Source organism: Electrona antarctica, assembly GCF_951216825.1.
Source record: "Electrona antarctica genome assembly, chromosome: 13".
NCBI lineage: Eukaryota > Metazoa > Chordata > Actinopteri > Myctophiformes > Myctophidae > Electrona > Electrona antarctica.
The window spans coordinates 39,345,222-39,356,188 of record NC_136794.1 but is presented as its reverse complement, the minus strand read 5'-3'; the positions used below and the strand labels follow the sequence as shown (position 1 = coordinate 39,356,188).

General features: G+C 46.7%; 1 protein-coding gene across 1 annotated transcript; it reads left to right on the top strand.

Moving 5' to 3' along the window:
* Positions 1-537: 537 nt before the first annotated feature.
* On the top strand, positions 538-4,581 carry sowahca (sosondowah ankyrin repeat domain family Ca; the record flags this gene model as incomplete). Its single annotated transcript, XM_079517783.1, has 4 exons — positions 538-739; positions 842-1,416; positions 1,669-2,070; positions 4,099-4,581. The coding sequence occupies 4 exons, from the start codon at positions 538-540 to the stop codon at positions 4,579-4,581; spliced, it is 1,662 nt and encodes a 553-aa protein (XP_079373909.1).
* Positions 4,582-10,967: the final 6,386 nt, after the last annotated feature.

The following is a 10,967-nucleotide window of genomic DNA, read 5'->3' as shown; positions in this document are numbered from 1 at the left end:
ATAATAATAATAATAATAATAATAATAATAATAATAATAATAATAATAATAATAATAATAATAATAATAATAATAACAATAACACATGTAAAATGTTCAACATCATTGTATTGAATTGAACATTCAATACAGTATTGAATTAAATTGAATAGTACAAATTCAATACAATACAATACAAACATTACAGAGCCAAAATGGAGACTCAGGAGCAGCAGTTTCTCAGTTCGTACCGAAAGGAAAGGGGCGTGCCGTGGCGTGGAATCACTGCCTGGTTTTGTTGCAACTACGCCCCCTGTCTGCAACACTCAACTCAACACTTTGGTGTTGTTCCCCCTCGCCTCGGTCGGAGGAGAGGAGAGGAGAGGAGGAGGATGAAGAAGATGCTGTCAAAGACCGACCCACATCAAAGGATTACAGACTCGGCACGGGTGAACTTGCACGCCACGATGCGACTCCTCCGAGCACTGTCATTTTGAAACGTTTTTAGGAGGACCGGACCGTTGGCGGACCATTGAGGGGCGACGCTCCCTCATCGCGATGGCCTCCGAATGCACCGAGCGAGCCGTGCTGGAGTTCCTGACGGAGCGGGGAGGGAGGGTCAAGCAGATGGAGCTCATCGATCACTTCGAGTCGATCTGGAAGAACGACTCGTCGCTGGAGACGATGGACCGGGAGACGCTGCGGCGCACCGTGGACGGCGTGGCCGTCGTGTCGCTGGAGAACGGCGTGAAATTCGTCCGTTTGAAGCAGGTGGAGGACGAGGAGGAGGACGAGGAGGAAGAGGAGGACGAGGAGGAGTGCGTGGATTCAGTGATGATGGATGTCCGTGGCCGTGGTGAAGGAGAGGAGGAGGAGGAGAGCAACGGTAACGGCGTGAGCGCAGCAGACAGTCCGCTGTCAGTCACAGCTGATCCCGGTGAAAACATCAACAAGGGATCATCAACATCATCAGAGAACTACGTCAATGGGAACCCCGACGCACTTGACAAGGACACGGACACTGCTGTCCTCCTGGACAATGAGTCAAACGGCAACGAGCGGCCGCGCATAGAGGAGGAGGAGGAGGAACCACCCACTGAAGCGACCACAGCTGGGACCCTTTCCACCGGAGGAGGAGGAGGAGAGGTGAAGCTCAGAGAGAGGAGGAGGAGAGAGTCGGCCCCTGCTATAGGAACAGAGCTGGAGCTTCATCACCACCACCTCCACCACCACCACCACCTCCACCACCACGGTCAGGTGGTGAGAGGGGGCCGCAGGGTGTCCAGAGGGTCCCAGCGGGCCCTGCTGTGCGGCGGCGGGGTGTCGGAGGACAGCGCCTGCATGGAGGGACTGCAGGACCCCGGCGCTGGGGACGGCAGCACGCCCAAAGGAAGCCGCAGGAACTTCATAGAGCTGATGATGAGCAGTTCCCCTCAGGTCAGAATAGTACTGTATGCCTCTCTCTCTCTCTCTCTCTCTCTCTCTCTCTCTCTCTCTCTCTCTCTCTCTCTCTCTCTCTCTCTCTCTCTCTCTCTGTCTCTCTCTCTCTCCCTATACTTTCTCTCCCTCTCAAAAATAAAATATAGCATTATATTTAGTTCTATATGAATCTAGAACTGAGTGTGTGTGTGTGTGTGTGTGTGTGTGTGTGTGTGTCACCCCACCCCACCCCACCCCACCCCACCCCAGGTGCGGAGGTCTCTGATAAACCGCGGCAGCTCGTCGCGGCTGCGCGACTCGGTGAGGAGCGCCGACAGCGACTCCGGCTCGCTCCTCTCCTCCTCGGCCACGGACGAGGACTGCGCCTCGGTCGCCCTGGACCCTCTGGAGCATGAGTGGATGCTGTGCGCCTCGGACGGCCTGTGGGACAGCCTTGGGCCGCTGCTGGCCCTGGAGCCCGGCCTGGTGGCCAAGAGGGACTTCGTCACGGGCTTCTCCTGCCTGCACTGGGCGGCCAAGCAAGGGAAGGCCGAGCTGCTGTCCCGGCTGCTGGCCTTCGCCGGGGGGAACGCCGTGCACGTGGACGTGAACGCCAGGTCGGGCGCCGGCTACACGCCCCTGCACCTGGCAGCCATGCACGGGCACACACAGGTCAGTGCAGGGATCGTGTGGGGGAGGGGGGGAGGGAGAGAGGGGGGGGGGGGGGGGGGTGTTGTGGTACTTAAGCCATTTAGACCTGAGAACTGATTCTACAAATGTCTTCTAAATTTGAGTTAAAAACATTCACCCTGAAAAGAATAGCTCGTAGCACGGCACTCGGTGCCGCGCTATGAGCTTGTAGATCTGCTATTTTTCAATTGCTAAAGTGGAACATATTGCTTAAAACACCAAAAGGGGTTCCCGCCCAGAATGGGTTAAACCTCTCCAACTGATCCAAAATGCTGCAGCTCGCTTGGTCTTCAACCAGCCAAAATACTCACATGTCTCCCCCCTTCTCCGCTCCCTCCATTGGCTCCTGGTCGCTGCCCGCACAGAATACAAAAACTCTGATGCTGGCATTCAAAGCAACCAAAGGTATGGCTCCCCCATATCTTGCAAGTATGATCGAACCCTACAAACCCTCCTGCACGGTGAGATCAGCCAACGCAGGGAAGCTGGAAGTAACTTAACTAAAAACGCTGGGCCAACGCTGCACACGTCCCATAACTCTTCTCCCTTCTGGCTCCAAAACTATGGAATGCACTTCCCATTACAATCAGAATTGCAGACTCGCTCCCAATCTTCCACCGTAGTCTGAAAACCCATGCACCTCTTCAGACTCCATCTAGGGCCCATAGCCGCGACGACCTTACTGGCTCAACTTATGTAACTTAGACATAGCACTATATATGCATAGTTTCATTATATAGATATTCCACTGTTACGTTCTTAGCTTACTATTTTGTTTATGTATATGATGTATTGTTTTTTTGTTCTTGCTTAACCCATTTTGTGCGGGAACCCCTTTTGGTGTTTTAAGCATTATGTTATGCTTTAGCTGTGTTGTAGATTAAATAATCTTCCAAAGATGAAGGAATGACAAAGTTCTTCAGGGTGAAGTATTGAGAATTTATTAAGAAGATTCAGCAGAGTAACAACATACAGAGAGTGAGGAACAGGCCTCCTTGCCTGTTCCACCAGCCCCTCCGGACGCAAGCCCCCTCCACCCCATTCTCAGACAGTCCTTATAGTCTTGTCTTAACAGAGATGCAAATACTAACTGTCCATATACGGCTCTGCGCTAAACATAAGGGCGACACAAATAAGTATACCTTTGCTGACAGCGTGGAGGGGTCAAGTCAGCTGCTAGATTGACAGCTGCATGAATTAGACTGAGCACATTGGTGAGCAAAGAGACTTAATGGAAGGAAGATAATGCATATATTTGGCACTGTAGTTGGCATTCTAAAATTCCCATTACAGCTGTTGAAAAATAGCAGATCTACGAGCTTGTAGGTCTTTTAAATCGTGAAGATGTGGCGCAAATCTTTGAATATACAGTATATTCTTTCAGAGCGAACGTTTTTAACTGAAATCATTACTACTGGGAGGTCACATCACTCATGCGACTCCTCCATGTCTCTCGCTGCCTCTCAAGTGACTACAGGCCAATCGCGTCTTTTCCAGGACTTATCAATTCAATCCGTCCCCTTCCGTTACGCGCGCGGGAAGCTTTGCAAACTTCCACTTTGCTTCCACTATGCTTCGCAAGGAATCTGGCTTCAACAGAGACACACGCCCCAGAGCCGGAAGAGGCGTCGTCTACCATGTTATGCCTATGGTGCCGCCCAATAGAATGTGGATTTTTGACCTGCTTTTGAATTATCCCAATGTCGAGGTTGAGTTTGTCAGACGGTCACATGTATTAATCCTCTTTCACATTAACTTCATATCATATATAACATATATTTGCATGTAAATCCCTCTGTGTGGCAGCGTCTTCTGCCTGTGGATCTGCTAGATGTTATCCCTCTCTCAAATATAATATAAAGTGGACCTGTCAAGTGATTCTCCAGTGAAATGTTGACTGAACCTGTGTGTGTGTGTGTGTGTGTGTGTGCGTGCGTGCGTGCGTGCGTGCTTGCGTGCGTGCGTGCGTGCGTGCGTGCGTGCGTGCGTGCGTGCATGGTGAATGACCAGGTGGTGCGCGTGTTGCTGTCGGACTGGGAGGCGGACCCCGAGGTCCGGGACTACAGCGGGAGGCGTGCCATCCAGTACCTCCCCGCGCCGCTCGTCGCCAACCTGCAGGACGAGGGCGTGGTCACGTCGCCGGGGTCGGAGTCCGACACGGAGAGCGCCGAGGGGGGCAGCGGGACAGGGGGCCGGGGGGCGGGCTGGGGCTGGCGCAGAGTGCTCCAGCTCCTGAACCCCGCCGCCGCCGCCGCCGAGGAGGCGCCGGTGGCGGGTGGTGGAGACGGGGGTAACGGAACGACAAAGGCCAAGGCGGCGGGTGTACAGAGGAAGTCGTCCCTGAGCCGGCTGAACGCGCGGCTACACCGCGGGCGCCACCGCGCCCACATCATCCACAGCACCTCCTTCAGGGAGTCCGGGGAGGTGGAGAGGGGAGACGGCCTGCCCTGCAGCCCCATGAGGACCAGACCTCTCTCCAACCTGTTTGGCTGAGGTGGAGGAGGTGGAGAGGGGAGACGACCTGCCCTGCAGCCCCATGAGGACCAGACCTCTCTCCAACCTGTTTGGCTGAGGTGGAGGAGGTGGAGAGGGGAGACGACCTGCCCATCAGCCCCATGAGGACCAGACCTCTCTCCAACCTGTTTGGCTGAGGTGGAGGAGGTGGAGAGGGGAGACGACCTGCCCATCAGCCCCGTGAGGACCAGATCTCTCTCCAACCTGTTTGGCTGAGGTGGAGAGGGGAGACTGCCTGCCCATCAGCCCCATGAGGACCAGACCTCTCTCCAACCTGTTTGGCTGAGGTGGAGGAGGTGGAGAGGGGAGACGGCCTGCCCACCTGCAGCCCTGTGAGGACCAGACCTCTCTCCAACCTGTTTGGCTGATGCGCCGCTCAGATGTCAAATAAACGTAGCTATTATTGGTTTAAGAAATAATGATCTTCCTTATCAGTGGGACTCTCTAATGAAGGTTTTCAGTTTTCCTGTTCAACAGCTTTTTAACCCATTTAGACTGGAGGACGATTCTACAAATGTCTTCTAAATCCTGACAGTTTTCTGACAGTTTTCTCAGTGGTGCTCAAACTATTTCATGTCAAGGACCCCCAGAATTATCTGTATTAGGCTGCAGACCCCCATCTAAAAATATGTTGTTCCATGGGACCCCCTAGAAGCAAAGATTTGAGCTAAAAACGAACGCTCTGAAAGAATATATTCAAACATTTGGGCCACATTTTCACGATTTTTCAAAAATAGCAGACCTACAAGCTCGTAGCGCGGCACTCGGTGCCGCGCTATGAGCTTTCAATAGCTAAAGCATAACATAATGCTTAAAACACCAAAAGGGGTTCCCGTCCAAAATATCTATTCGACTTTTTTTTTTTTTTTTTTCCAGGGCTAGGGGTCTGTGAAACCATCAGATAGCAAGGCAATGAAATGACTTGCTCGCTGGCTTTCACACCTCAATGGAAACTGTTCTTACGCGGTGGAAATGTAGAAGTAGGCCGGGGTCGCATGCACTTTTCACTTTGGTTTTGACTCACGGAAAAGAGAGCGGAACACAGCTGTGAAAACAGCACTTCAGATTAGATACTCCAAAAACCATGTTCCTATTTGCAGTGAAGAACCTTTATATAATATACATCTCATTTTATAGATTTTAGTCTCCTTTTTTTAAAGGAAGATTTTTCTTAATTAATTAATATAATGTCAATGAAAAAAAAAAGCTGTAGTTGCTAGTAATTAAAAAAATATTTTTTTCTTTTTTATGACCTTTGAATATGCACTTGTCACTTTGAATGTATTTAGTTGAGAATGGAATGAAATTGCTTTGTCTAAAAGTGAACCATGACAGCTACTATTCCACTGTGGTTATGATGATCCCCTGACTCATAATCACACTCCCATAAATGATTTATATGTTAAATACAAACATTTAGAATATTGTTGTTTGCTTTATTCCCTTCATATTTCAAGGCATGTTGATCGTGTATTGAGGGTGGAGTTTAATGGCTGTAGCCATATGTGGGGAAAGCCTGGTGACGAGAGAGGTTAAGTTAGCCTGACGCGTTTTACACAGATGGGGGGGATTACTGCCAGCCAGGCAGTTATAGCCCTTTAGCCGAATATATTTCTAAAGATGCTGGATTAATTACATAATCTGACTGTTTGACAGCTGGGATGCACATGGTGGTGGTCTGTTATACAGTGTTGCTTAGATTTCTCTTAATGACCGTAGCAGCATACCTCAATAATTTTGTTCAACTTGTTTATTTATGTGTTTTACAGTATATTATTACCATAGGGCTGCTACAGTATGTATTGCCAAGGAATATTGTGATCTTTAAACCACATTCAAACCTTTGGGGTTTTTAACTGAACTTAAAGCTGCTATAAGCAATAATATGTCAAATTTTTAATTACTTTTTGTTTTTGGTTTTTTGTATTCAGACAGCCAGCAATGGGTAGAACACTCCAAAAGATTGTTGTCACTGTGACACATCTAGGGGCCGCAATCTGCATTCAAAGATTTTCTTAGATCGATTCGCCTGTCTGCTTCCTGAAGGGGTAATTAAAAAGGTGACATATTGCTTATAGCAGATTTAAATGCTGGATATTGTAGATGGATTGATGATACTGTAACTTTTTTGATGCTTCCTAGATTTCCTGAATGTCACATGAGTACGGCTGGATTTTAACTGTATGGTGGACGGACTTTCTCATATTGTATGAAATGAACATGGTTATTATTGAGGAAACAAAGCCCGACAAGGTGATGCAGGACTGGAATCACCCTGAAGGGGTTCACCCTTAGAGTATATATTAATAGAGACGGCACCGGAGTTCTCCTCCCATCCACTTGCATTAAGTTGCTCAAAAGCGCATGAGGCGATTTCACTCCTCCTTCCGGGTAGGAACAGAGTGCATTCTGGGATGGATTGGGCCAAATCGTGAACGCGCTGGCCGTTGACTATCATTGCACACGTTCACGTATGAAACAGCGTTCGCGTGTCATGGGCCCCATAACATGAACGTGCGCAATGATAGTCAACGGACCAGTGCTGGCTCGAGCTGCAATACCAAATTCGGCCACTATGTCCATTTCGCCTCAGGGTTTCCTCCGGGTGCCGTCTCTATTAATATATACCCCAAGGGTTCCCCCCCAATAATGACCGACTTGCTGTTCATTATCCTTCATTACGCAGCTACTAAATGAGGGATACATAACACAAATATTGTAGTGATTTGAAAAGGATCTAAAACCTCTCTAAATACTTTAGTTAACTGGAGTCCCCCAGGGGTCTATATTAAGCCCCATGCTGTTTTCACTCTACTAATCGTCTTCCCCCCTCCAGAATTGGGACGGTAGTTATGCTAGTCCAGTAGAGTCTACAGACAGGATGGTATGTTGTTGAGCACAGCAGAAATAACGAGATGCAGTGCATTCAGCCAGGCCGTGTAATAAGCAAATGTATTGTACCAGATGTACTTTTTTTTTCCAGAATGTGAATGCTGTGCACTGCCTGCTTCCTTTTGATGTCTAAAAATCATGTCTGTCTTGTCTGTCAAATACTGTGAAATGATATGATGTGAAAGACACTGTTACTGAGCCATGATCATGGTCATCTCTTAACTGCCTCGTTTTCCACTCGTATTCTTGTTTGGGAAATAAAGCAATAATTGTTTAAGGAAAAAGAATAATAATCACAGACAATCCTTTTCTGTTCAACTTGCACAACCCCAACCACGACGCAAATACAGCTATAGGTGGCAATAACAGGACTGCGTTGTACAAGAACCCTGAAATACCTATGTTTCTATGTCAGTGGTGCTCAATATTTCATGTCAAGGACCCCCAGAATTATCTGTATTTGGCTGCAGACCCCCATCTGAAAATGTGTTGTTCCAGAAGCAAGGATTTGAGTTAAAAACGTTTGCTCTGAAAGAATATATTCAAACATTTGGGCCACATTTTCACGATTTTTCAAAAATAGCAGACCTACAAGTTCATAGCGCGGCACTCGGTGCCGCGCTATGAGCTTGTAGATCTGCTATTTTTCAATAGCAGTTGTAGTACAAGTACAAGAACCATGTTACAATGTTATTATGCAAAGTCACGGCCACACAAAAGGGCAAAATGAAACTGGCTGTTTCTTCTGCCTACCATTCATAATGAGCCTGAGCGATATTGTGCTTGCCTGCTGGGGCTGAATAATTGATGAAGTGATGACCCCAGTGCCATTTGCTGTCATTTAGTACCCATCACATTCTATACACAGGCTGGCCTGTGAAACGCTGCACCACAATAAACTCTCACTCTGCACCTGTTCTGTGTGTGCTTACGTATATACACCCAAGTATTGGCAAACTCAGCTCGCATGCATGCTGTTACCGACCTGGCATATCTATTTTGGGCCACAACATTATAGATGAATATCCTTCAAAAGAACACCTAACAAGCTCTCAACGCATTACTTTTCTGCTAATTTCACTATTTGTCATGACAAAGCTTATTACTGTAGGGCTTAAAGGATCACTTTTCAACCTATCTATCTTCATATAATTTGTTCTCACTAATGTTCATGATATAATAGCACAATTTTCTTCTCATCAGTCTGTGTCTTGTATAGGAGGGCTGTGGGCAGTTCAGAAACCCGTCCACCATGCAGTGGCATCATCGATGGGGAATCCAAGCTAATAGAAACTGCAGGATTTCTATTCCTGAAAAGTTGCGAAAATGGAAGCCATCGTTCTCACGAATCTCACGTCACGATAATACAAATCTCTCTCTCTCTCTCTCTCTCTCTCTCTCTCTCTCTCTCTCTCTCTCTCTCTCATCCACCAGAACCACAGACACATGATCTAACTATAAGCAATTAATTTCCAAAGGCTTGCACGGGTGAATGCCAAAAGTGTTTGAGTCACCATACATTTAGCACTCAGGGCTCATAATTGTATTTGTTATTTCTCTATAGCCCAAATAGATTTATTGAGGTCATTAGGAGGAGGAGATACTAGTGAAGATGTAGTTTTACTACAATAGTCAATTGGCCTCGGGTGATGTATCTGTCAGATGACAGAGCACAGTGGTCAGGCCAGCTGACCTACATACAAAGTCATGGGCATAATGCCTATTATGTAAATTCCTCTCATCTTTTACGGGAAACTGTGCCAAAAAGAAAAAGAAAAATGCCTCAGGGTTCCAGTGCAGGACCCGTGTTTTATCTATTCATGTCCTCTCCTCCCTCTCTTTCTAAATTGTGCAGCAGCAGCAGCACACTGTAACAGCAGCGATACGCTTAACCAGCCAGGCATCAACCAATTAACCCGCAAAGCTCAGCTGGGCACATGTGATCCAAATATTGGCTCTGTATTTGTCTCATAAATTACAACAGACGTCACACACCTCCAGTGTCCCAGAGTGCATTGAGAGTGACAGATTACCAGTGTTGATTTTGTCGACTAAAACTCTGACTAAAAATGTTCGTCGACTACCTTTTTTCACTGACGAAAACTAAATGGAAACTAAATGAAAACTAAGCTATGATGACTAAATATATCGACAATTTCGTCACGAAATATAAAGACTAATATAGACTAAAATGTTAGGAAGGTACTAGTGGGAGAAGAGATCCAGTATAAGTCATTTTACACTTGGTTGCATGCTGAAAATAGCAGATCTACAAGCTCACAACGCGTCGCAACCAACTGGGCCAAGTCCTGGACCGGAAGTAGGCATAAATGCATTGGACTCAGGCAACAGCCCAGCTTTAATGATCTTAAATCCCTTTATTTTAGATTGTTTTGTAGTAATAGTACAACATAAACATTACAGATACTTTAGTTGTTACTGTACAATACTTTAAAACAGTTGTCATGTTGCACACATGCTTAAAATAGCTCTTATTTGCGCCGCCCTTGTTGAAAACAATGTATTTCCAACTCCAGCTTGTCTCTGTCCAGGCTGCATGAACAGTGCTCGAGCGCTCGGTTTCTGCCCCCTCAATATCGTAACTCTTATATTAGATGGCTCTGGCTTAGGGTTGACGACAAAGTACAGCATCAATGGGACTGGTCCACAAGATTCGATACAGCACCAAGATACCCATGATTAGAATGGCTAATAAGCCAGACTAATATCACACAACACTCAATTTTTTTTGCCAACGGCTGATTCGGTCTGGCTTATTAGCCAGGCTAACCCATGATACCCATATACTTCTTTAATGTCAACGAAGTCCACACCCATAACACCAGAGGGAGTTCAACAAACCATGTGCAACCCAGATTCTTCACAAACAAGGGACTACATTGTTTTCGCTCCTATGCCACCAAAATGTGGAACGCCCTACCAACAGTCATTAGGACATGTGAATCCCTTGACTCCTTCAAATGCGCTCTCAAAGGCCACCTACGGACGGCTGCAATTCGAAACTGGCCCCCGTAAAATCTGAATCCCCCCACCCACCACTTTTCCCCCTCACTGTTTATGTTTGTTTTTCCCTTTTTACCTCCTCTATGATGATTTCCTGTTTTTGGCCATATAGAAGTGTATATTTGTACGTCTCTAATGGTATGATGAATTGAACATGATGGACCCTATTGTAAACAAGTGTATAGGTAATGCTTTATGGTGTCGTCCACAGTTAACAGTTTTAAATGTACTGTAATTCTCCAATCTGATTGATTGATTGATTGATTGATTGATTGATTGATTGATTGATTGATTGAAATATTTATTAACCGTTTGCAGAATTACAGTACATTTCAAGCACAAACTCAATACAAAGACTGTTAACTGTGAGTGGACGACCCAATTAAGCATTACACTTGTTTACAAGAGGGTCCACCTTGTTCAATTCATCAAAACATTTAGAGACGTAC